Source organism: Piliocolobus tephrosceles, chromosome 20 (genome assembly GCF_002776525.5).
Source record: "Piliocolobus tephrosceles isolate RC106 chromosome 20, ASM277652v3, whole genome shotgun sequence".
Classification (NCBI taxonomy): domain Eukaryota; kingdom Metazoa; phylum Chordata; class Mammalia; order Primates; family Cercopithecidae; genus Piliocolobus; species Piliocolobus tephrosceles.
In genome coordinates, this window is record NC_045453.1 from 2,329,749 (window position 1) to 2,356,603 (window position 26,855).

The 26,855-nt window shown below is 44.9% G+C and overlaps 1 protein-coding gene across 2 annotated transcripts in view; it reads left to right on the forward strand.

Moving 5' to 3' along the window:
• The first annotated feature begins 5,385 nt into the window (after positions 1-5,385).
• LOC111548093 (tyrosine-protein phosphatase non-receptor type substrate 1-like) overlaps positions 5,386-26,855 on the forward strand; it is a 28,006-nt gene continuing 6,536 nt past the window's right edge. The window contains exons 1-10 of one of the 2 annotated variants that reach the window (XM_023220316.2): positions 5,386-9,341; positions 10,518-10,841; positions 11,653-11,973; positions 17,025-17,333; positions 19,944-20,111; positions 21,300-21,626; positions 22,678-22,787; positions 23,412-23,819; positions 24,611-24,782; positions 25,075-26,259. In XM_023220316.2, the coding sequence (XP_023076084.2) occupies positions 9,278-9,341; positions 10,518-10,841; positions 11,653-11,973; positions 17,025-17,333; positions 19,944-20,111; positions 21,300-21,626; positions 22,678-22,784 (1,620 nt within the window). In that variant the 5' untranslated portion in view covers positions 5,386-9,277 and the 3' untranslated portion in view covers positions 22,785-22,787; positions 23,412-23,819; positions 24,611-24,782; positions 25,075-26,259. The remainder of the gene's footprint in view (positions 9,342-10,517; positions 10,842-11,652; positions 11,974-17,024; positions 17,334-19,943; positions 20,112-21,299; positions 21,627-22,677; positions 22,788-23,411; positions 23,820-24,610; positions 24,783-25,074; positions 26,260-26,855) is intronic. The other variant, XM_023220317.2, reaches the window with a different exon arrangement.

The following is a 26,855-nucleotide window of genomic DNA, read 5'->3' on the forward strand; positions in this document are numbered from 1 at the left end:
CTTAGGCATTGCTCCAGGGAAGCAGAACTTGGGGGTCACATCTATCTGGACTCACCTGACTCCAGATTTTTAGGTGGTAGTTTGCTCTGTGACCTCAGTTTTCTAATGGGTTCAAGGAAAGTCACTGATTTTCAGCATATCCAGCCTTTTCTTGTTGTAAAGTCAGGAGTAATGACTTCCGAGTTCTTTGCATGTCAGAGTTGAAACCAAAAGTCTCCACTGTGGGGAGTTTTAATATCAATCTACTACAGCAAGTAAGAAATATTAAGAGTCACAAAATCATAGGACTATAATCTTGGAATCATAAAGACTTTGGCACGTAGAGTCATAGAGTTTTACAACTGGAGAATCATAAATTCTAAGAATAAAAATCCCCCAGATTGAAAATCTCCATGGACTCACCACTGTTTATAGGACGACATGACGTAAAACGATTTTTATGATCTGACCCATTCTGTCTCTCCAGCCTCATTTCTCACCACTTATCTCACCCCCACCCAAATCCTATTCTCCCTCCCACTCCCCAGCAAACAAATTCTGCCCAGAGTTCCAGCCTTGTCCTAACCTACTTCATATTCTCTGCTGCACCTTGAATATTGCCTGGAACCTAGCAAACCTTCAATGATCATTTGTTAACCTAATTAATAAATAAAGTGGTAAAACTCTCTGCACGGTGTGTAGCACATAGGAGTATTAATAGTGACCTACCTCTATCATCCACATGATTTTTGCCTCATACTCTTTAAGCATGTCACGTGTGTTAATTTTATTTTCATAACCATATGTGATAGGTGCTATTATGATTCCCAGTGTAAAGATGAGGAAAGTGAGGCACAGAGAGGTTAGCAATTTGCTCAAGGTTACTCAGCTGATAAGCGGCAAACTGTCATAAATAGGTTGTAATTAGCATGAGGCTTCTATTATTTTCCAGGCACTGTGCTAATGCTAGATGCATTAGGTGCGTAATCTCTCATTTCATAATAACTCCCATCTAATGCATGAAGAAATGGAGGTTTAGAGGGGTTAGGTGACTTATCCAGGGTCACACGGGTAGTAAAAGCTGGAACTAAAGTTCACACCAGGTCTGCCTGCTCTACATCCCACACGTTTTGCTGTTCTCTGAGCGGCTTCTGCTGGCTGTATGGAAGGCGACACCTTTGCCCCCTTGTCAAGCCATCCAAGTCCTCTTCCTTCAAGACATAGCTCAAGGATCCCTTGGCTATGAAGCCTTTCCTGGCCTCTTCCCCACCCCACCCCTAGCTGCTGCAGTCAGCCTTCCTTCTCTGAGCCTCCATATCCCGTCCACCTGCCCTTCACACCCCAGTGGAGCCCTGCGGTTAGAAATTCAGGCTGTCTTGGTGGTCTTAGGTTCAAATTCTGGTTCTGCTGGGTGGACCTTGATTCACCCTTTGTGTGACCATTTGAGCTTTGATTTTTTTTTTTCTCATCTGTAAAATGGAGATAAGAAAATCAGTTCGCACAGGGGGCTGGGTGAAAGGTGCGTAAATCTTAGCCAAATGCTTACTGAAGCATATACTACACTGTATTGTAATGATCTGTGTAAATGTTCATCTCCATCTCTTAAGTGGAGGGCAGGAACTGATTCTAATGTATCTCTTTGCCCCTTGCACCCAGTATGGCTTAAAATAGGTATTAAATAAACATGGAGTAAATGAATAAAAAAAGAAATAAATGAATCTTAGAATCCTATTCTCATAATTTGATACATAAAACCTAAGGACCTCATGTCACATAACTGCAAAGTTTGAGGAATCTTAGAGGTCAACTTCCTAAGGTGTTCAATCCTTTTGACTATCACCCACAGTTAGTAATATACTTTATATTGCCACCCAGTATGTGTGCACATGCACACACACACACAGAGAAAAGTTTTGGTGAACAGTTTTTGCCCTTCCTATGTGGGATAAACTCACGTAATTTCTCTTCTTTTCTCTCTCCTCCCCTCACCTCCTATTCTATCTTCTAACTTTTCCCTTCTCCTCCTTTCAATCTTTTCTTTCCTCTCTCTTCTATCTTTTCCATTAAAAAAATTGCTGTTTTAGGTCCATTAAATTGATTTCATGCCCCATGAAAGCATTGTGACCTATGGTTTGAAAATCATTTATCTAGTCCAACTAGACTCCTTGTCCAGCATCTCTAACAGGAGTTCTATACTTACACTTCTCTGATGAAAGAAAGTTCCTCCCAAAGATAAACAGTTTCGTTGCTGGACAGCATTTATTGTTAGAAAATTCTTGCTTCTCTTAAGCAGAAATGAACCTCTTATAACTTCCTCATTGGTCCTAGTTGTTCCTATCTGGCTTGCTGCTCTCTCTGTAAGTTATCAAGCAAATCACCTCATTGAGTTTCCTTTTCTTCTCCTCTTCCTACAGATGTGTCCCACCTAAGTGCTGACAACCTACAAGTCCACCATTAAAGCCATTCTTTGGGGGTTAAGGCATTGATCTTCACCCATCATCTCCCATTATTATATCTGCTTGCTCTCATGGAGATAGGGGTCACTGGGGTCAGTCCACCTGTAGTGGCTGAAGTCTTCAGCTCCTGCAGCAGAGAAGTTTGTTGGGATTATGTGAAATATCAAAAGAGGGTTTCTTTAACCCTTAAATCTCTTTTGCTTGTTTTCTTTCCTTAATGGCTTGGATCTTCCCAGTGAGATGCTCGGTGGGGTTAGCAAATAGCATTTTGGAAATCACAACCAATATTGAAGGGTGAAATAGTATGTTAGCCTTTAACACCTTAGTCTAAATTTTCCCCTCTCAGTCTTTTTTCCATCACTTTAAGATCAGCCAGGGGAGGGGAATTATAGTGCTAGCCCTCTATAGGGTCTCCTCAGGCAAGAGGCAGTAACCAGCCTTCACTCCAAGGTAAGTGTCAGATTCTTAGGACTGAAAGATTCCCTTGACCCTACACATCCAAACTCTCTCTTCATTCATTCATTGAACAAGTATTTGTCGAGCATCTTCTTTGTGCTACATCTTGTGCTAGGTGTTGCAGATACCATGGAGATCGAGAGAGTCCCCATTCCTGGCCTCCATGGTGCATGCAGTCTAGCAGTAGTGACAATCACCAATGATAAGAAGGTGTGATATGTGCTCTGCTAAGGTCAGGAGTTGAGGGAGCTTGGAGCAGGGTCTCAGCTCACTGTGTGCTGGAGTCAGGGAAGGCTTCCCGGGGTGGACATTTGAACTGAGACCTGAAGGACAAGGAGCCTGTGGCTGAGTAGTTAATCTCTCCCTGGCTTCCCTCCTTCTCCCCACCTCCCAATGCAGGCAGCATCAATGCCCCCATCAAGTCATCATCCTGAACTCATCTGGGTCACTAGTTTAAATCAGTAGTTCTCAAGTTTTAACTCAGTCAGAATGCTGTTTTGTTTAGTTTGTTCAACTGCAGATTTTAGGACCTCTGCAGGATTCTACATCTGGGGTGGGGCTGTGATCTGCATGTCAGTCCATGGCTCGTATCTTCGGAAATCCTGGTCTATATCAGAATTCCACGGTTTTGGCATTTACCCTTGACTATTTGTTCAGTTTCTGAAGGAAAGAGGAAAAGGAAATTCAGGAATGCCAAGGTTATCTTTCTGGGATTGGTGAGTCTGGGGAGGCATTGGGAGGGTGGTGTTGGTGATAGCAGGGACTGGGAGTTCTCAGAGGGGTCCAGCAAGGGCCCTTGGTCCTGGCACCCAACAACCTGGGGGACCTCCCACCAGCCATGTTGTGCTCCTGCCTCACCTCACAGCAGTGGACCAAAGGCACATGGTAGCACTGGCCACATAATTAGCAGAGCATGTCCCAGAATAATTAAATGTTTCAAAACAGTAACAGCAGAGCAGTAAATCAAGTGCAGGTCCCTCTGAGAGTGGGGCCCTGTGCAATGCAGGAGTCAGAGAGCCAGCAGGCTCAGCAGTGGGGTGAGTGGAGCCCAGGCCCAGACTGAAACTCCTGGGTACAGGAAATGAAACCAGGCCTGTGAATATTCAAAGAAGAAGGATACTTAGAGATCACCTAGGTCAGTTCCCTCCATGTCCAGCTGTAGAAGCCAAAGCCCAGAGAGATGGCCCAAGTTCACCCTGCAAATTGGTGGCAGAGCCAGATCAGAATCCCAGCCCCGGGACCTTCCTTCCCCCTTTCCCTCTCCCCCGATCTCTTCTTTCCCGAGGTGGTTTCATCCTATGCAATGTCCATGTGGAAACCATCCACAAGTTGACAACTTGCAAATATCTATCCCCCATCTCCATCACTCATCTCTCCCCCAGCTCCAGAGTCCTGTGTCCAGCCATCCCCAACTGCAGTGACCTCTTGCTTCTTCTTCTCCCCTGCTTCCTTTCTTACCTACCTCCAGTCTGTCCCTCCTCCAACACACATACACACACAGCCACCAGAGTGTGAGTTTCCAATCTGCAACCTGGATCCTGCTCCGGTACTGCTCTCTGCCCAAGGCACTGCACACAGATTATACTCCTACCTCATCAGCACACAGCCTCCAAGATCAAGTCCTGCAGTTTCTCCCATGACCATCTGTCCCCTCACTCTGCTACCACCACAGTGACCTTGCTGTGGCTCACGTATGCTCAGCTCATGCCTGCCCTGCAAGTGCATTCCTCTCTTTGGAACATTCTTTTCCTAGAACTCCCTGTGACTTCCACTTCCTTCATTCAGGTCTCAGCTCATAGGCCCCTCCCCAGAAAAGGCTTTCTGTGCACACAGTCTAAAATATACCCCGCCACTCTCTATCCCCTGCCTTCTTCATTTTTCTTCTTACCTGTTAACCTCCCTGGAATTATACTGCCTAGTTATTCCTTTATTTTACTATTTTGCTCACTGCTCACTTGCTCAGTGTCCTGAATGATGCTTGCTACATAATTGGCACTCTATAAAGAACTGATGGAGGAATAAGTAAATCAATAATGAAACAAACTGATTTAGCACATGCATGTTCAGGGGCTCTTCAGTGTCAGGGGCTGTGCAAGGCACTGAGGTCTCAGACATGGAGCAAGTGGACAAGGAAGGGTTCCTGTCCCCAAGGAGGCTGATCATTGTGTTGGGGAGACATGGACCTGTGTTCACAGGAGGCTCAGAGTGACACGTGCAGCTTGTCGAGGATGAGTCTAAGAAGATGGGGTGAGGGTAAAAGATCCATGGGTCCTTGGAGCAAGGAGTTGGATTTTAGGGGTATCAACGTCCTTTTTTTTGAAGACAGAGTCTTGTTCCATCCCCAGGCTGGAGTGCACTGGCAAGATCTTGGCGCACTGCAACTTTTGCCTCCCGGGTTCAAGTGATTCTCTTGCCTCAGCCTCCCGAGTAGCTGGGATTACAGGCGCGTGCCACCATGCCTGGCTAATTTTTGTATTTTTAGTAGAGATGGAGTTTCACCGTGTTGGTCAGGCTGGTCTCGAACTCCTGACCTCGTCATTTGCCTGCCTCAGCCTCCCAAAGTGCTGGGATTACAGGTGTGAGCCACCGCGCCTGGCCCAGTGTCCCTTTTCTGAAGAGCTAGCAGCTCTGTGTCCTTTCTGGTCCCTCAGCCTGTTAGGCCAGCACAGGGGCCCATAATCATGATGAGGGCTCTTGGGTCCCCAGCTCCTATAAAAGGTCATGCTTATAGAGTAGGTGACAGCCAATTCTTGCCGGTGCTAGAATAAGGAAGGAGACTGACGTGACTCTACTCAGAGGAAGCTGAGCCTTACCCAGTGGATGCATGGCCCGGCCTGAGCGAGCCCTGTGGGTAACTTGGCATTCCTCAGGCCATCCCTTGGAAAACCCCATCTTCCCCACTTCCCCTTCAGCCTTCCAGCCTCACAAGGCAGGCCGTCCATGGCTGCCCACCCACTGCAGCTTAGCCTGGGTGTCGCCAGTCTTCTCCTTCTGTGTAAATGGTATGATTAAGCTGGAGGGCAGAGATAGAAACCCTGAAAGAAGCCCACTTCCTCCAGGAAGCCCTCTCTGCTTTCTCAGTGGGAGTGCTTCCTTCTTTCCCTTGCCCTGTAGCACATACCTTCCTCCTAGTTTGTTTATCCATGGGTGCATACGTCCATCCATCCATCCATCCATCCATCCACCCACCCACCCATCTATCCATCCAACAAACATTCATCCAGCACTTATTTACACTAGTGACCAAGAACATGGTCCCTGTGCTCCAGAGCCTACAGTCTAATAAGGGAAATAATTATTATGCAACTAGTTTCAAGTTAACAATTTAATTATAACTGTGATAAATGCTCTGCAAGAGATGTATTTGAACCCACGGGGAGACATTAGGTAGAAAAGACTTCCCTGATGAAGGAATGTTTCACCCAAGACCTCACTGTCCGCTATGGTAGCCAGTAGCCACATGTGACTGTTGAGCCCCTGAAATGTGGCTAGTGTCACCAAGGAACTGAGGGTAGATGAATAATTTTATCAAAATAAAATAACTATTCTGTGTCAGGCCCTGTTAAGGCCAGTCCAAACTAGTCTGGTTGAAAATGCCAACAATTACGTCTAGTTCAGCATCCACCTCCTTCCCTCACCCCAGCCCAATGCTGCCCCCAAGTCCCTGCTGAAGGATCTGGAAGGGATGGAGGTGAAGCATCCTTTTGTTCCTCTTCCTTTCCCTGAATTGAGTCTGTCTATCATCTGGTGTGTTAGGGCCTGGGAGGGAAGATGGAAAAAGAGGGACCTTTTACTCAACAATGCTCTGTTGATTATGCTCTGTTCAACAATGCTCTGTTCACTATGGCTGGACTCTGGAAGCCAGCTGCCTCCTAGGGCACAGGTGTGGATTCCTAGGAGGATCCTGCATGTGTGCATGCATGCATGCATGTGCGTGTGGGTGTGCCCATGTGTGTATGCTGTGGGGGTACACAGTCTGCTACACAGTCTCTCTTATGCATGATCTGATCCAGGTGCACAGCTCCCTGCCGGAGTCCATGCTGCAGTCTCTTACTCCTAGGCCCTCTTGCCAGTGGTCATCTCTCTTGAGTGGGATGCTGTAAGCTCAGCTCCCTCCTTTCAATGGGGATCTCTCCATGGACCTCACCCCCTTGCCACTCTGCAAGGAGGAAGCTTGAGCTGCTGCCCTGCCACCCTATCCCTCTACCCTGCCATCTCTTTTCAGTTCCTTTTTCTCTTGCTCAGGGCAACATCAAGGTGGATCAACAAATTCACTGTTGCTTCAGGAGACACCTGGAAAAAGAGAAGCCAGCCTCCTCCTCCTGCAGGCACCCAGTATCTAGGAGTCATTTTAGGGTACCTTGCTTGGCTGGGTGGTGGTGGGGAGTTGTGAGGTTGGGGGGAGTTTCCGTAACAACCTCCCCCAGGCTAACAACTCCTCTCTATCCTCTCCCTCCACTTTAGCTGAGTGTACAGACCCCAAAGAGATAGGATGGCCGGGGAGCAGGCCAGGCTTGGCTGCTTTGTAATCATACCTGGCCCCAAAGATTCATTTGTTATTACCGAGTATCTATTCTGTGCCCAGCACTGTGTGGCTGCTGGTTACAGCCATGAACAAAAATCAGTAGTCTTCAGGGCAAATCATTTATTTTTCATGAGGGAAGTGGATAAAAACAAATAAGTATACATCAGGGCTAACCATTGGAAAGCCAAGTAACGCAGGGTAAGTAAATGGAGAGACCAAAGGGAGAGGTTGTTTTCATAGGGAGGTCAGGGAAACTGGTGGCTGTGTTTCAAATTCATGTTTCCCCAACTTGGAGCCTAGTAGACAATTCTGAGCCACGGGTAATCCGTGCTGCCATTGTGCAAGCCTAGTGAAGCCATGAGGCAAGGGTTGGGTTTCAAAGTCTAGAGTCTTTCTTAGTTGCACGTGGTTGTGTATGTCAAGGCTCACTTCTCAACCCTCTGGGCCCATGTCTGATCCATTCTGCATTCCCAGAAGCCATGTCTGGGTCTGGAACAGGGCAGGCTTTTGACGCTGCTTGTTCAGCATGGAGGAGCCTCCAGGAGAAGGGATATCAAGGCTCAGCCTATCAGAGGCCAGCTTTGTGGCTTGAAGCTTGAGGCAGAGCTCAACCACTTCCCTGTCTTGCTCATGGGGAATCAGAGACAGCTGGAACCCAGTGAAAGGCTCCAGATGCCTCCCTGGCTAGAGACCACAGGCCTGAAGGTTTGGGGCTTGGAAGGAGGCCTTGGCCACAGTGACCACTTCTCTCACTGTGGCTCAGGCCTCTGCTCCAGCCATGGCAGGGAATTGGGTGGGGTGAACATCTGAGAAGCATAAAGCCTGCTCCAGGCTGTCAGAGGCTGGTCAGTGGCTCCTGGGCTCTTTCAGGGCCTTAGCCAGTGGTTGTCACTGGGAACAGACCAGGAGCACTGTGAGTCTCTCACCATGGCTACCACACCTGGGTGGGCCCTGGGCTCCCTCCTGCCTACCCTTCTGCTGGGACTCACAGGTGAGTCCTGATTCCTGTCCAGAGAGATCCTCAGGGCAGGCAAGGAGACCCCCAGGAATGACCACATCCAGCCACCGTGTCTTCCTGAAGGGAGACTGAGGCTCAGAAGACATGACTGAACTGTTTTCCTACCAGTCAGGTGCTATTTTTCATCTTTTCTTCAATGTAGACCTTGTGGATAAAGGGAGTTGGTGGGAGCTGGGGGATCAGAGGAGGAAGTGACCTAAGGGTGAGGGGCTCAGGGGAGGTCAGGAGGTAAAAGAAGAGCCCACCTCCCAGTTTTCCTGATGTCAGCTCTAGTCTGGGTGGCTACCTGTTCTGGATCAGAAAGGGTGTAAGGGTGGAAAAGACAGAGAGAGAGAAAGAAAGAGAGAGAGAAGTTGCCAGAGTGATGGAGCCTCCAGCATTGGAGGCATGGAAGAGTCCTGGACCCAAAGTCAGACCGGCCTTCTTACCCTCCTTCCTTAGCCACTGATAGGCTGTGTGACCTTGAGCAAGTCACAAGACCTTTCTGAGTCTCTGTTTCCTCTTCTGAAAGTGGGGGCAGTAATACCAGCCTCCTATAGCTGGGATGTGGAGGAAAATAAGCATACACGGCTGAAAGTGTTTTCTGAACCACATGGTGCTCTGTGCAGGGTGGGTGATAAGGGCAGAGCACAGTTCAGAAGATACCAGAGCTGTGTGCTAAGAGGACGAGTTCCTATGGCCTCCTGCGCTGCCGTCTGCCTGTCATCCTGCTTGTCATTGGTTGTTTATTTGCCTTTCCCCTGCACCTGACCAGATGCTTCTCAAGGGTAGGGGTCCCGTCTGACTCATCTCTGTGGTCTCAGCACCCAACTCCTGACCTGGTGCGGAGCAGGGGCCCAGGGAATGCTGCGAAGACTTGGGGAGGTTCCTGCTCCAGAGCTCTGCAGGGCTGTCCTTAGGAGGAGGGGTGAGTCTCATCCTGTAGTTTTCCTGGAAAAATTCTGGGAGACAGGTCTCAGGTTATACCCCAGAAGCAGGAAATATTTTGTCATAGTCCTAGCTGTGTGTGAGGGTAAATGGAGCTGCTTCTCATGGAGAGCGCTCCCTGTCACTGGAGGTAAGCAAGCAGACGACGGGGGTCTAGTGAGGTGTTGATGGGAGGGACCCGAGTAGGAGGGTCAACCATCCCTGTTGGGGTGATTCTTGACTTTACATTCAAGTCCTTATAAACTTACATCCACAGTGGAAATCCTGATTCATCACCATTCCCTTCCTATCCCAACTTGGTCCTTCTCCAGTTCTTCCCATCTCAATACGTAGAACTACCACCCACACAGCTGCTCTACAGAAAACCTGGGAATTGTTGATCCATAATTCAATCCCTCACCCCCTATCCTGCCCGTCACTGAGTCCTATGGGCTGTATCTTCCAAATGTGTCTCGAGTCTCCTTTTCTCACCACCCTAGTCTAGGCTACCATCACCTCGGCCTGGAGGCCTGTACCAGCTTCCCCACTGATCGCCCTGCTTCCATTCCTGCCACCCTCCTTCCCATTCTCCACACAACCCCAGTTATCCTCTAAAAAATGTACATCAGACCACTTTGCCCCTCTATCAAAGTCTCTTCTGGTTTCCCGTCACTCTCAGAATAGAATCAGGATTATCACCGTGATCCCCAGGCTCTTCCCACTCTGGACCTCTTTGCCATGACACTAGGGTCCTACAGACTTCTTGGTTTCTCAAGCCCACCAAGCTATCCCTGCCCGAGGTCCTTCTCTCCTGCTATCCCCGCTGTCTGGAATGTCCTTCCTCTGTCCCTTCCCATGGCTGGCTCCTATTCATTCCTCAGTTTCAGCTCAATGATGTCACCTCCTCAAGGAATTCTTCCCCAGCTGCCCTTCTAGAATAAGTCCTCCCGGTATTCTCCATCTGTGCACTCTTTGGGTTTCCTTGAGGGCATTGGGCTCAGACATAATCACATTTGCATTTGCTTGTTTTCTTGTGATCAAATGCTGATGTGCTGCCTGAAGACGGAACCAGACACAGCACATAGTAGGTCCCCGGGCCTGACACAGCTTTGGTGCCACTGGTGCCTGTGGGGTGTGTCCCACCCTCAGTGTGCAGTCACAGTTGCTCTTTCCTTAGCTGGACAGCCCTTCATCTCTCTGACTGGTCCATCTCAGAGGACAAGCCCTGGAGACTCGGTACCTTTCAACTGTACTGCTGGCCCCTTCAACTCCAAGGCCTTCTCCCGGGACTTCAATGTTACCTGGTTGAAGGACAGTGATGAACATCCAGCCTCAGCTCAGCGCCTGGTGCCTGACAATGAAGGCAATGACTTCATCACCAGCAAGGCTTGGGTGACACTGACCCGACAGGATGTCTCATCTGAGATCACCTGCGAAGTCACCCACAGGACCCTGGTAGAGCCCCTGAAAACAACCATGAATCTCTCCCAAGTGCTCCGAGGTGAATGGGCAGTCGGGTGGGGTGGACATTAACCCTGGAAGCATCCAGCTTTCAGGAGTTTTGCCCAAAGCCTCATTTCATAAATAGGGAAATGAAACTCCTCATTGATTTCTGATCGTGTGTATTGTGGTTATAAGCGCAGATTCCAGGGGCTCACTGGGTTTTAATCCTAGCTGTGCCACTTTACAACTTGTGGGATCTTGCGAGTTATGTGACTATTTAATGCCAGTTTCTTTATATAATAGGAATAAGATGAGGACCTACTTCATAGGTGTCCTGTGAAGATTAAATGAATTATTCCTTATAAAACACACGTAACGGTGCCTGGCATGCAGTAACTTACTTATGAATGTTTCACCTTGTTATTATCTGGTCCCAGACTCCCTTTCTAAACATCTTTGTTCTATTAATGTCATTGTTACAGTTTTTTAAATTAAAATGTTTATTACTCATTTAATAATAATGAATAGCCACCGTATGCCAGACACTGTGCTCAGTGCTGGGGATGCAGCAACAAGCAAAATAAAGTCCCTGTCCTCATGGGCATCACCTTTTACTAATTCTTAAAATTACATTTTCTGATATGAAATATTTCAAAAATACAGAATATAGCAGACACCCCTGTATCCTTACCCATATTTAATGAATATTAACATTTAGCCCTATTTGCTTTACATTACGCATACAAGAAAAAATTATTTCTTTACAAAAAAGCGAGAGACCTTGAGGCTGGTCCCTGGGAGAGGAAAGCATGGGTGGCCACAGGGAGGGGCTGATTTCACCAGATCTTACTTCCTATTCCTCTGTCTAGTTGTCCCCACCCTGAAGATCACCACTGAAACCTCTGGGACCCGTGTACGTGTGCAAGACAGAGTGAATCTCACCTGCCACGTCCTCCACTTCTATCCCGCCCACCTGCGACTCACCTGGATGGAGAACAGGCGCATGATCCAGACCCTAGTGTCCCCTCAGGCCACCAGAAATCGAGATGGGACATACTCTCTGGAGCACACGTGGCAGGCAGAGGTCACGCCGGAGGAGCGTGAGTTTGCTTGCTGGGTTGTCCACGATGAGCAGCCCCCGCTCAAGGCCAATGTCACCCTGCAAGGCCAGGTGCACAGGCAGGGGAAAGGTGGGTGCAGCCTCTGACCCAGCCCCTCTCGACATCCCCTGTGGGCAGCATGGCTGGGGAGGGTTGGAGACTCAGGGCGGCATCAGGTGATGGTGAAGGATGGAAGGATACCCTCAGCTGGTGATACAACTCTCACGCATTTGCCCCCAAACTCCACTCCTTATGCCTTCCTCCACACCCTCCCCAAGAAGAAAGGGTGGGACTCCTCTTCCCTAATTCCATGCATTCTTGATGTTGAAAGTTCTCCATCTTAACACTTGACTGAAAGAAATGGCAGAGATTAAGGACTGCTGAGCACCAAAGTGCCTTATAGAAAGACTATTAATCAAGACTGGCACAGTTGAAAGTTTCTGGATGGCACCTTTAAAGAGAGGCCAGAATTCTGAATTCAGCTGGAAAAGAGGGTCTGTGCAGGGCTTTATATGGGGTCAGTGCAGGCCCTTACACAGGGTCAAGACAAACCCTTACACAGGGTCAGCACAGGCCCTTACACAGGGTCAGCACAGGCCCTTACACGGGGTCAGGACAGGCCCTTACATGGGGTCAGACAGGACCTTACCTAGGGTCAGTGCAGCCCCTTACATAGGGTCAGGACAGGCACTCACATGGTGTCAGGACAGGCCCTTGGAGTCAGTGTAGGCCTTTACCTAGGGTCAGGGCAGACCCTTACATGGGGTCAGAACAGATCTTCCTCCTCCTTTTCCCCCTCACTTTCCTTCTCCTTCCATTCTTCTCTTTTTCCTTGTCCTCTTCACTTTCTCCCTTTTTTGAGTGTTTTTTTATATTACCTTTTTTTGTTTGTTTTCTTGTTTCTGTTTTTTTTTTTTTACACTTTGATTTTAGGTTCAGGGCCCATGTGCAGGTTTTTATACAGGTAAATTGTGTGTTGGGGGAGTTTGGTGTACAGCCTCTGTTATTTTTTGACTTTTTAATAATAGTCATTCTGGCTGGTGTAGGATGGTATCTCATTGTGGTTTTTATTTGCATTTCTTTAATGATTAGTGATGTTGAACATTTTTTCACAAGCTTGTTTGCCACGGTTATGTCTTCTTTTGAAAAGCAGCTGTTCACATCCTTTGCCCAGTTTTTAATGGTGTTTTTTTTTTACTTGTGAATTTATGTAATTTCCTTATAGATTGTGGATCTTAGATCTTTGTCGGATGCATAGTTTGTGAATATTTTCTCCCATTGTGTGGGTTGTCTGTTGGCTCTGCTGATAGTTTTTCTGGCGGGCCTTGCCTTCCGGAATCTCCTCTACCTCTGATCTCTCTCACTCTTTCTGTCCTCAAACGATTTTCCCCACAAGAGGGAGCTGTCTGCTGGCAGTTCAGATTTAGAGCGCGCGGGCTGCTTTCCTTTGGTCCAGCTTGGACCAGCTTGGGAGAATGAATTACCGGTCCAGAGTGGGCCTGTTGGGTGGTGGGGGCAGACAGTGTCCGAGAGGGTGGGTGGAGGTTATTAGGATTGGCCGGGTCTGGAGTAAGCCAGCATATGGACTCACAGCTCTCCAGAACCACATGAAGCCAGAAAGGACTGTCCCTTTTGGGCGGTGAGGGTGTTTGCCTCTGTGTACGAGCATTACAGTGCAGGCCACTGCCAGAGCAAGGGTGGATGGGTGCTGGACCAGCAACAACAGCCCATCTTCCCACCAGGGCCTTCTACCTCCCCTTCTCTCTCTCCCTGACGGAATTGGCTCTATCTGGCTGCTGTAAGAATTCTTAAGGAGAATGATCCCACTCAGCTTTCAATTTCTCCGTTCCTTTTTGTCTGTTGTCCAGCAGAAATAAGGAAAACACTCACCCAGCAGGACACACAGGTCTGGTTGAAAAACTGGAAACTGGTCCTTTCTGATCAGAAGCAAGTTACAATATTTCTTTATTGACTCATGCTGGGTTTTTCTTCTCTTATTTTTCTCTTTTGCCTGCATACAGTCTATCTGGCCCACTGCTGCAACATTAACCCCCTGGGAGCATCCTTTTGATTATATGGCTCCCCTATGTAGCTTTGTGGGGCCCCGTGCTCTGCAGGGGGAAGGGCAGCCCCTTCCTTTTCTGGCATTTAGGCCCCTTTCTATTTGGTGTTAACAAAGCATTGCAGCTATCCTTCCCCAACCTGGCTCATAAATGCCTTCATCAGCACCCTCATCTCTTGTGCACTCCCCACTCTGTGTCTCTGTTCCTATCCTGGCTGACACCCGTAGAGCATTTACTGCACGCTAGGCATCCTCAAATATGTTATCTGAACCTACAACAGAGCCCAGAGCTACCACAGGGACCAAGGTCTCAGAGGTTCCAAACAGCATAGCTGGGGTTAGAATGCAGGCATGTCTATTCAAAAATTCAATGTGTTTTTCTGCATTTTTCTTTCCTATCCTGCCTGAGAATACAAAGCTTAGTGTTATCTCAAGTCTCTTCTCAAATCTCAATTTTAAATGCTCTATTTCTGATATTTATTTCTTCCTGAATTGTATGGTCTTATCTGTCCATACCATTTAGTTCTCACAATTGGTACTTAAACTACAAGGGTGTTCTGAAAGTCCCCTAACCTGGGGTTTTATTCCATTTACACCCATCTTCCATGATTAGACTCTCACATCCTTGAAGCAGGGACTGGCTCTTATGTTTCGAGGTGGCCAAACTTTGGAGTCAAACAGATCAGTGTCCCCAGTCATGTGACCTAAGACAAAACAACTCCCTTTCTTTTTTTAAGATGGAGTTTTGCTCTTGTTGCTCAGGCTGGAGTGCAATGGTGTGATTTCAGTTCACTGCAACCTCTGCCTTTCAGATTCAAGTGATTCTCCTGCCTCAGCTTCCCAACTAGCTGGGATTACAGGCACACACCACCACGCCCGGCTAATTTTGTATTTTTAGTAGAGATGGGGTTTCACCATGTTGTTCAGGCTGGTCTTGAACTCCTGACCTCAGGTGATCCACCTGCCTCAGCCTCCCAAAGTGCTGGGATTACAGGCGTGAGCCACCGCACCTGGCCACAACTCCCTTTCTGAGTCAAGTTTTCCTTCGGTGCAATGACAATTCTTACACCCACCTCAAAGAGCCCTGCTTAAGATTCTTTTCCTTGACTCCTGCCTGGCATCTGGATAATGGGACCCATAGCAAGTTATCTGCAGTGACTGTAGTCTCCATAGTGCCTAGCCTAGAGCTGAGCTGCAAGTAGGGCAATATTAAAGGTCATTTAATATAGAACCAACTGTGCAGAAGTAGAGGCAGCTATGAAGTAATGGAAAAAGGACTTGACTTGGAGTCAGAACTCCTGGGTTACAGTGTCAATTCTGTTCACTGTGAGGCCCTTGGATGAGTCACTAACCCTCCCTGAGCCTTTTCTTTATCTGTTAATATTAAAAATACGATTAATAATTCCTTGGATGGTCATTGTGAATATATGGTGCTGATGGTTACCATTTATATAGTGATTACTGTATGCCACATATTCTACTTAGTTACATCCCTTAATTTATTAATTAACTCTTAGAGAAATGCAAATCAAAACCACAATGAGATACCATCTCACACCAGTCAGAATGTCAAGTATTAAAAACTCAAGAAATGACAGATGCTGGCGAGGCCATGGAGAAATAGGAATGCTTTTACACTGTTGGTGGGAGTGTAAATTAGTTCAACCATTGTGGAAGACAGTGTGGCGATTCCTCAAGGATCTAGAACCAGAAATACCATTTAACCCAGCAACTCCATTACAGGGTACATACCCAAAGGAATATAAATCATTGTATTACAAAGATATGTACATGCGTATGTTCATAGCAGCACTACTCACAATAGCAAAGCAGTAAAATTAATTCCTTGACACAGAATCAACCCAAATGCCCATCAGTGATAGACTGGATAAATAAAATGTGGTACATATACACCATGGAATACTGTGCAGCCATAAAAAGGAATGAGATTGTGTCCTTTGCAGGGACGTGGATAAAGCTGGAAGTCATTATCCTCAGCAAACTAATGCCGGAAGAGAAAATCAAACACAGCATGTTCTCACTCATAAGTGGGAGCCGAATAATGAGAACACATGGACTCAGGGAGGAAAACAACAGACACCAAGGCCTTTTGCAGCGGGTGAGGGGAAGGAGAGCCTCAGGACCAACAGCTGATGTATGCGGGGCTTAATACCTAGGTGACGGGTTGATAGGTGCAGCAAACCACCATGGCACATGTTTACCTATGTAACAAACCTGCACATTCTGCACATGTATCCCAGAACTTAAAGTAAAATAAAATTTATAAAAAGAAAGAAAAGAAAAATATACTTCATCAAACCTAATGGCTAAACAAAGGAAATCTGAATTTAATTATACTCCAGATATCAAAATGAGATGAATAGTTGTTATACAATTTAAGCCATTCTTCTTCTATAAAAAAACAAATCATCCCCATTTTGCAGATGAGAAAACTGAGACTCTGAGGGTTAAGTTGCTTGGGCTCCAGTGGAAAGCTGGAAACGTAAACTTGGGTTGAGTGAGATCCTAAAGCCTGTGCTCCTAACTTTTCTCTATGGTTCTAACGTCTTCTCCATGACCTGGCCTCTGAGAAGTGAGGTTCTCTTCCATTTTCAAAGACCGAGGGTATGGCTGAGTGACAGTAAGGGGTGCTGACCGTGGAGCCTGATTACTTGGCTAAGATCCTAGCTCTGCCACTGACTAGTGGACCTTAACAAGTTATTTAGCCTGTCTGGCCTCAGTTTCCTCATCTGTGAAATGGGAATAGTAACAGCTCCCACTTCTGAGGGCTGCTGTGAGAACTCAGTGACTTAGGGAAGAGCCTGTAGGTAGGGTAAGTGCCAAGTGAGTGTCCACTATGCAGTATCTGTAGGAGTTTACCTCCTTACAAACTGCTGTTGCCCATTCTGCAGTTTCATTGGCCTCTGATACCAGATTCGGAAACTGGTTCCTATCAGAACATAACCTTTACATCTTATGAAAGAGGAAGCAATGGGCTTCTTGGCAGATGCTGTGTATTTGTTCACACTGGGGTTCAGGCACTTCTGTGCCTTCTCATGGGAGGGGTCTGTCCTTGCAGGCCGGAGTGTGCAGCCTTACAAGTTGCAAGGCCCCCTTCAGCGATCTGAGCCCGGCACAAGGATCCGATTGACCTACACGTCCTCAGGGTTCGCAACACACCAGGTTACTGTGACCTGGCTTAAAAACAAACACGAGCTCCCAAACCCCCAGACCAGCGTCCAGTACAGTGGACACACCTACAATGTGACCAGCAGTGTGCTTGTCCTGCTGACGAATGATGATGTATTCTCCCACGTCATTTGCCATGTTGAGCAGAAGTTGACGCTGTTTTTCCAGAAAACCATTGGCCTGGACCAGTACCTCCGGGGTAAGATCTCTCTCTCTGCTCAGCTGAGGTGGTGCAGAGATGGGGTGGGGACTTCTCTGAGCCTCAGTTTCCTCAATGAAAAATGAGGAAGAACCCTCAAAGATAAGCAAGCACATCCCTTGTTTGATTGAGGCAAGAATTTAGTGAAATAATGCCCGTAAAGTGCTTAAGACAGTGCCTTGCTCATAATAACTACTCAGAAGTGGCAATTGTTGTTGTTAATTGGTATTATTGATTATAGCACTTCTCAGAACTCACTTCTTTCATCTGTAAAATGGAGACAGGATATCTTCTGGGAATTCAATTTTATTATTATCATTATTTTATTTGAAGAAGATTTGGAGGGCTTGGGAAACTAAATTCTAGGGCCTATGATGTCTTTAGATGGGTTGAACCAATGCTTGGCTGACACGAATTCCATGAGATCATAAGGTATCATGCCTAGAAGAAATCTTAATGCTCATTCCATTGTTCTGACAACTGTAAAAGTCAGAGAAGGCAAGTGAGTAGTCCAAGCTTGCATAGCAGTAAAATTAATTCCTTGAAAGTATATTGGACTTTAAAATCTACAAAATATGTCTCTCTTCATTTTCTCGTTCACAAAATAGGGGGAGAAGTGTGCTATTAGGAAGTAAACACATCTTACTACATGGAGGAAGATATTGGTAGTAATGTCTCAAACATTTACAGCTCACAGGCAGTAAAGCACACTCGTGTGAATGGACTTTAATGTGTAGAACTGCCCTATACTGCTTGTGCCATTTGTGGGTTACAGAAGGAAACCGAGGCTCAAAGAAGTGAAGGCTGCTTAAGGTTGTAAAGCTGGTGAGTGAGAAACCTTGGCATGAATTCCAGCTTCCAACTCTGCTCTATTTACCAGTTATGAGATCTCCTGCTGTCTCTGGTGTAAACCCACCTTTGCTACTTGTGCCCTCAGGCAAGTTACTTAACCTAACTTGCCTAATCTGAATCTGAAGCTCCTTCCTATGTGCAATCTTAATGTGTTGGATTCTAAGACTTAGAGTCTGTGAATCTTCAAATCTTAAATTTATCTAGTCATAGAGTAAGTTATGTTTTCCCATCCTCAGTATCTTTATCTGTAAAATAGAGAAATGATAGTTCAGGGAATCTTCCTTATCTGAGTATTTATTATGTAATTGTCTGGAGCTAGGACAATTGTGTTGAGAAGCAAAAGTTATAGAAAATACAAATTTTCAAAAATAATTGATTACATATAAAATTAGCTCCCACTCCAAGCCCTTCCCTATTCAACACTGCATGCATCTCAGGGCTGTGCTTCCTCTCATGGAAATATCTTTGTGGCTGTCTTTGAGTTCTCCTGAAAGCAAAGCCTGAACCCAGGACTTGGGGGCAGGTGGTTGGAGGGTGATGCTGAGAGGTTGGGATAGGGGCAGGGGCAGGGAGAGAGATACTAGCTTTGCAGGGAGTTGGCCAAGAAAGAATGAGGTATTGAGCTGGGTGCCCCTGTGGACCACTGGGGCCCAATGACACTGGATACCCTCTGAAGAACTGGGTAGAATATGCCTGAGAATTGCCTCATGAAGGAGGAGAGGTGGGGATGTGCTTGCAGTGGGGAGCTGGCATTTCATGTTTACAGAGAGAAATCCAAGGCAGAGAAGAGGAAAGGGTTTTGGAAGCCCAAGGTGGGACTCAGTGTGAGCGGTACTGCTTTGCACCACTGCAATGAGGTCAGGCAGCTGGGAGAGGAGGCGTGGAGCCCAGAAACCCTCTGCTGTAGGGTTGGTCTTGCCTTGATTGAAGTGTGGCAAACCTCACACTATCTTGTGCAAATTGAATCCATATTCATTGCAAAGTGCAATCTGAGATCTTGCAAAAGTTGTATTTCAAGAAGTTGAGGCAGGTGATATTGGGGAGCTGCAGGGATCACAGGCAAAGCCTTTTGACTGTTAAAAATGGAAACATAATAATAAGAAAAAATTCATGATGCTAATGATACTGTGGGCACTTCAAAAGAGAGCACTTCGATGAAAAGAGCCCCCTATGAAAATCGATAAGACACTCAAATAATTTCAAATGATTTTTCAAAATTACTCTTTCATGATTGTGTGAGATTTGAAATGAAGGATTTGTTGGTACTATAGTATAAATTCTGAGAAAAAACCATGCCAGCCTCCATCCACTCCTCTTATTCTTCTAAGAGTTGGTGCCTCTTGGCAATTATAGTCTGTGTATAATTATATGCAAATATACATTAAGTAAATTTTTAAAAATTTAAATGCTTTTCAAGATGACGTTACAACCAATTCCTTTTTTACAATTTCTATGAAATTGAGGCCTGATTTTGTATAGGCTGCTTCTAAGTGGAATTTTTTTTTTTTTTCCTGATACCAAGTAGCTTCAGTGTTTACATTATTTGGTTTTGTGAGAATTAAGTAAGAAAATGCATGCACACTGCCTCAAACATTGACATTCAGAGGATGGGAGCAGTTGTCATCAGCTGTGCTCAGGCCTTTGTCCTCCCAACACTGGCCTGGACACCAGACAGCCAGGAAAACTCACTGGGGGTTGAAATGGGCCATCTCAGCCTCTTATCTGTTTTTATATTTTTTGGTCCTTGCCACCTTTTAGAACCCATGGTAGTTGTGTGGAGGCACCTTACCTTGCCCTCTTCTCCACGGGCACCACCCCAGTTACCAAGATTTCAACACCCGGAGTCCTCCATTCTCAGGCCTTGCTCTTTTCTTCGTGAGATCCCTATCCTCTCCTGGTGTGCTGAAAGGGAAAGACTAAGTTCAGGTAACAAGCTCAGGGAGGGTGTCTGCCTCAGCTGCCATTAGCAACATCACTGATAAAATTTTACAAGTCTGGATAGGTTGAGGATGAGAAAATGATATTTGGGAGTTGGATTTCTGTAACTCCTTCAAATTGCACTACCAAAAGAGTTGCTTCCTCTACCCGAGACCAAGAGCTGAAATCTCTCTTAACTAGGCCCATGAGAGCTGATCTGACCTCAGAGAATTTCATAATTTTAGAGTCTTAGAAACAGAGGGAAAGTGACTGGCATAGGTCTCACAGTTGGCTATGGTATCAGTGCAAGGACCAGAATCCGGATCAACCAACCCTTAGTTTAGTGTTAGAGCTGCATGGTGTTGTGTGTTCATAAGAAGTCTACCGAAATATTTAGTGTTTTATAAGATTTCAAATTTGTCCAGTTTTCCTTACTGTGAATACATTCTATTGCATAGCTGAAAATCTGGTTGAAACAATTCTAGAAGTCATGAGATCATAACTTTGGAAGCCTAGAATCATAAATGCTTATAGCCTTGTAGTTTGGGTGTTAGAACAGCATAAAGGTAAAACCTGCTGTCTCTGGTGTAAACCCACCTTTGCTACTTGTGCCCTCAGGCAAGTTACTTAACCTAACTTGCCTAATCTGAATCTGAAGCTCCTTCCTATGTGCAATCTTAATGTGTTGGATTCTAAGACTTAGAGTCTGTGAATCTTCAAATCTTAAATTTATCTAGTCATAGAGTAAGTTAAATGATTTGTAGCTTCTTCAGTGGAATTCATACCTCATCTTTTCATCTTTAATGGCCAAAGTGAAAAAGAAAAGAAAGATTAAATGGCTTTCATCAATCCCATCTAACCATCCACTCATCCATCCATCCATCCATCCATCCATCCATCCATCCATCCATCCATTCACTCATCCATCCACCCACCCATCCATTCATCTATCCATCCATCCATCCATCCATCCATCCATCCATCCATCCATCCATCCAAGCATGCATTCACTCATGAATTTGCACTATCATTCAATCATGCATTTCCTTATGTGTGCATTTGTTAACCAATGCCTAAAATATTGCTCTGTGGCAGGCTCTGGTTAGGCCTAGGCAGATGACTTCATCCTCAAGGAGCTTCCAGGCACCTACAGATGGCTTCCCACAATAACTATTTGTTTTCTCTGGGCTTTATCAGTTCCCCCTACAGTGACAGTGTTCCAGTCTCCCACCTTCTCCAGCTTGGTGGCCGTTACTTGCCTTGTGCAAAGATTCTATCCACAAAATGTGCACCTCACCTGGCTAGAGGATTGCCATACACTCAAAGGCACTGAGCAACCGACATTCAAGAAGAATGGTGATGGGTCCTACACCCTGGAAAACCTGCTGCTGGTGAATGCATCAGTGCAGGGGCCTGAGCGGGTGCTTACCTGCATGGTGGAACATGAAGGACAGCCTCCCAAACGGGCCAACCTCATACTGTCCACAACAGCCCACACCACTTATAAGCCCATTGGGAGCACAGGTAAGCTCATGTCTTCTTCTATGAGCACCTGGGGTCACTTCTGTATCCTGAGTGGATTTCAGAAGGTACTGGGAGGAGGGAGAGCTTGATAATCAGTGAGGTCTTATCCCACTTGAGAGTCTACGATTCCTTAAATAACCGGAATGGTTTCTGGCTGGTGGATTCCTTTAAATCTGGCCATCCTGAAAGGTTCTTTAATTTCTGTGGAAAGAGCGATCTCCTGGCTCAATCTCCTTCAAAATTCCCAAGAGAGAGTTCAGCTTAGTGCACTCACTACTGGTGCTTCTGAGCTGGTTGTCAGCAAGGCTGTCTTGTTTAAAATATTTGTTTCAGTTATATGGAGGTGCACTTGCCTGCACATAAAACCTGCTTGCATGATGTCTGCTTCAATGGTAGAATAGGCTCTTCGACTTGATTCTTGCACAGGCACTTCACCCCTGTGTGCTTCAGTCTGCTTATCTGTAGACAGCATCTAAAAAAGATTCCTAATTCATCCTCTTTATGAAGATTAAATGAATTAATACATGTAAACTTTACATACAGTCTACAATAAATGTCAGCTATTGATACCTATTATTTGAATTCAGGTAAGATTATTTTAAAATTTAGTTTCCAGTAGTTACAGCTTTGTAAACTTAGGCAGCTGAGTCAATTACCTTCCCATAACCTCAGTTTACTCATCTAGAAAATGGTGCTAATGATACCAAACACTTAAGATTGTAGCAAAGTTATATTAAATGACCACAGGCCTTTGGGACATGGAGCTGATTATATTATACTTAGGTTTGTGCCTCTAAAGCCTTGCACAGTGGCTGATATGTGTCAGATATTCAAATCAGCATTTGTTGAGCCAAATTCAAGGTAAGGCTTATAGGTCAAGGTCAACTCTTATTTCCAAGAGAGAACTAAATGTAGAGAGAAGACATGGGTTTGGAATCAGAATCAGGTGCCACCTGCAAGCTCTGGAACTTCTTGACTACATGACCTCAGAGAAGGCATTTAAACTCACAGAGCCCCCATGCGATGGCTCCTTCTATCCTTTGGCATTTAGGTCCAGAGATGCCTGCCCTTATCTTTGTGGTTTTCCTCCTGGGCCTCAAGGTGCTACTGGTGATGAGTTTCACAGCGACCTACATCTGCAGGAGGTGGAACCTGTGACAGGTAAGCATAGGATGGGCCTTAGTCTTCAGGAGTGGGTGACAGGCTGGCAAGAGGCCTACAGGGCAAGCCCACAAAGTCACTGGGGCCCTCAAGAGTGATCCAGCCTCAAGGGAAGGTTGTGAACACTCTTTATTTTCTCCAGATGTTTTTTGCGATTCCCAGAGTCTTTCAACTCCATGCATTGTGTAGTGCCTTGGAGGTGGAAAGGTTTCAAATTCCATTCTTTGGAACCCTGGAGATGGGGGTAGAGGAGATCCAAGGTGTGGTAGTGGTATGAATGTTGAGACCCAAACTCCAGAGTCCCCCAATACACCGTTACATGTTTCAATTTTCATATGATATATTTTGGGGATGCATAAGGAAAGTATTGCTAAAATCAATGAATAGAACCTATTCAAGGGACTTGGAGGTTCTGACTAGTGGCAAAGATGAATGTGGACATGGGAGAGAGTTTAGAATCCAGAAAGTGGCGTTGGGGTGTAATGAGTAGAGGCCTTACTTCTGATCTGTGCCACGAATCCAGACCAAGCAGAATACCTGCCATATAGTAGGTGCTCAATAAATATTTGTGAAATTAATTCATGAATAAACAAACACATGAATGAATGATTTTTTTCTCTACAGCCCCTGCATGCCCTGTGATACATTACTTCCAGCCCTCTCGAAGGGGTTCAAGCGGGGAGAAGCTGCAAGGACTGATAGGTCACTAAAGACCCCTTTATTCCGTCCCTGCCACCCCCATCGCAGACACGCTCCCTTCCGCACACCCTTTTGATGTTCCTTCCCTCAGAGCTTTGGAGCTGAGTCAGGGATGGATTTTCTTCATAAGGATTCCAGGGATGTCTTGACCCTCATGTACTGAGCTTCAGATCGGCCCTGCTTCCACCCAAGAGAATTAAGCTGATCAAGAAAAGAAGTTTCCATTCTACCCTGGTCATGAACAATCCTTAATTTTCAGAGCAGTTTTTACTTTTGTGCAGGGTTTTTGAAAATATGATTTCATTTGAACACACATATATTTTGAAATCACTGGTAAGTTGCATAAGCATTTTTCTCTTCTGAAATGTACAGAAAAAATACAAGCAATACCCAAGGACCTACCATCCTATCTTTTAAAAATAGTAACATTTGCCATTATGATCTTCAGTTCTTAAAAAAAAAAAAAAAAAACACTGTTCTGAATTTGTTTGTCATTCTCAAGCATGATTTTATAACTTTATAACATATGTATAAATCCTTAAGCAATGTATAGTATTACTTTTACATTTTTACCAGTATATAAATGCTATGATACTGTACAGAGCACTCTGGAACTTTATTTTTTATGCTTAACACAGTTTGTGAGGTTTATTCCTGTTGATATGTGGAGCTACATTTTATTAATTTTGCACTGTTCTGTGGTCTTCTATTGTAAGAATATGCCACAATTTATCAGTTCTTCTCAAGATAGATTTTGAAGCTTCATTCAGTGTTTTGCTAGTACAACTTTGCAGCAAACATTCTTATATTTGTTTCCCTGGGGATGTGTGGGAGAGTCCGCCTTGTTCCTCTAGCTTGGTGCACAAAGCTGCAGTATTGGTATGATTTGGGAGCTTTTGTTACATAAAAAAATTTTCCAATTGTTGCTTAAGTTTTACTCTTTCCATTTATCCCTTTCATCTCGCTATATCTGTCTGTCTCTCTCTCTCTCTATATATATATATATATAATATTTTTGAATGTTTATTGCATTTTTAAAATAGATACCTTTTAGGAAGTTAAAGAGTTAAGGAGTTTTCCTTTCTTCCATGCTGATATTAACATATTTTAAAATCAAACAAAAGCAAAAGAAATCATCACCAGCAGACTTGAATTATAAGAAATACTAGTGGACACCCTACAGGCACAAAGAAAATGACACCAGGTGTAAATCTGGATCCACACAAAAGAATGAAGAACAGAAAAAGTAAATAGATGCATTAATTTAAAAGACATTTAAACAAAACTCTATAGATGGTAAGTGAATGTTTAAAACTAAAAATAATAATAATGCAATGTGGATGTTATGATAATAATGCATCAATATCATATAATACCTGAAACAATGGCACAAAGGCTGGGAGCAGGAATTGGATGTACACAGCCAGAGTATTCCTATACTATACACACAGTGGTATAAATATGGGGACTTCTTTTTCAGGATCACTGTATAATTTTATATTTTTCATGTTGTCTTTTATGCCATTTACAAACAACTTTGTTTTTTAATATTAACCTCGTGCATTTTTATTAAATTTGTCTTTTTAAGACTTAAATGTAAGATCTGGAATTACAAAAAGAAGAAAACTTGGGAAAAGCTCTTCTGGACACTGGCTGAGGCAAAGACGGAGTCTCACTCCATCGCCCAGGCTGGGGTGCAGTGGTGTGATCTCAGCTCACTGCAACCTCCACCTCTCAGGTTCTAGCAATTCTCCTGCCTCAGTCTCCCGAGAAACTGGGATTACAGGCACGTACCACATCTCGCTATATTTTTCTGGTGGTGTGTGTGCACACGTGTGTGTATGCGTTACGGATGGTAGGAATCTTATGTGTTTTACAGGTGGTAGGAATCTTGTCTTTTTTCTAGAAGGATTAATTATCCAGCACTCCCTGATGTCCACTACCACCTTTGCTGTATAGTGAGTGTCTATAAATCTGCGGTTCCTTTGATGAGCTCTTTGTTCCGCTGATCTACTTGTCTAGCTCTCTGTCAATACAGGCAAATTAAATTGTGCTTCACTTTACTGCACTTCACAGATCCTGCGTTTTTCGCAAATTGACGGTTTGTGGCAACTCTGCATTGAGCAAGTCTATTGGTGCCATGTTTCCAACAGCATGTGCCCAATCCGTGTCTCTGTCACATTTTGGTAATTCTTGCAATATTTCAAATTATAATAATTATTATATCTGTTATGATGATCTGTGATTAGTGATCTTTGGTGTTATTATTGTAACGGTTTTGTGGCTCCACAAACCACGTCCGTATGAAACAGCACACTTGATGGAAAAATGTCTTGTATGTTCTGACTGCTCCACCTACTGGTCGTTCCCCCATCTTGCTCCCTCTCCTCAGGCCTCCCCACCTACCCTGAGGCACAGGAAGACACAGTGACCCGAAATTAGGCCAATTAATAACCCTGCAACGGCCTCTAAGCGCTCAAGTGAAAGCGAGAGTTGCAAATCTCTAACTTTAAATCGAATCTAGAAATGATGAAGCTTAGTGAAAAAAGGCTTGTCCAAAGCTGAGACAGGCTGAAAGCTAGGCTTCTTGCACCAAACACTCAGCCAGCTGTGAATGCAAAGGAAAAGTTTTTGAAGGAAATTAAAAATACTACTCCGGTGAGCACATGAATGATAAGAAAACAACACAAACTTATTGCTGATGTGGAGAAAATTTCAGTGGTCTCGACAGATGATGGAACTAGCCACAACATTCTCCTGAAATATCTCCAAGGTATGCTTGTATCTGGCTTAGCGTAGCTCTACAGTAAGTTTTGCTATCTCTTTTGGCAAAATCATTTCACCTTTTCTTATCCAAAACTGTTGTGACTATTCTTGGCCCAAATGCATTTTAGACTCACTTTATCAAGTTTCATGAAAAATCCTTTTAGATTTATTATTTGATTCCACGGAATTCATATATTATTTTGGAGACATTTATATTTTTCCAATATTGAGCCTTCCCATTTATGGGCGTGGTATACCTCTATTTATTTAGGTTTTCTTTTGTGAAGTTCAGTTTACAATTTTACAGTTTTTTTCTCTATAATGGTCTTATGCATCGTTAGTTAGAGACGCCTTTAATATTTTCTAGTTTATGGAATCCTTAAAATTTATTATTACTTTTTTCAGTGGTTGTTGACTACTGAATAGGATTGCAATTGAGTTTTGAACATCAATCTCATAGCTGGAAAGCTTATGAAATTCTCTTACTAGTACTAATAGTATGGATATTCTTTCTATATATAACTCCCCCTTTTTTCTTTTAGATGGAGTCTCGCTTTGTTGCCCAGGCTGGAGTGCAGTGGTGTGATCTTGGCTCACTGAAAC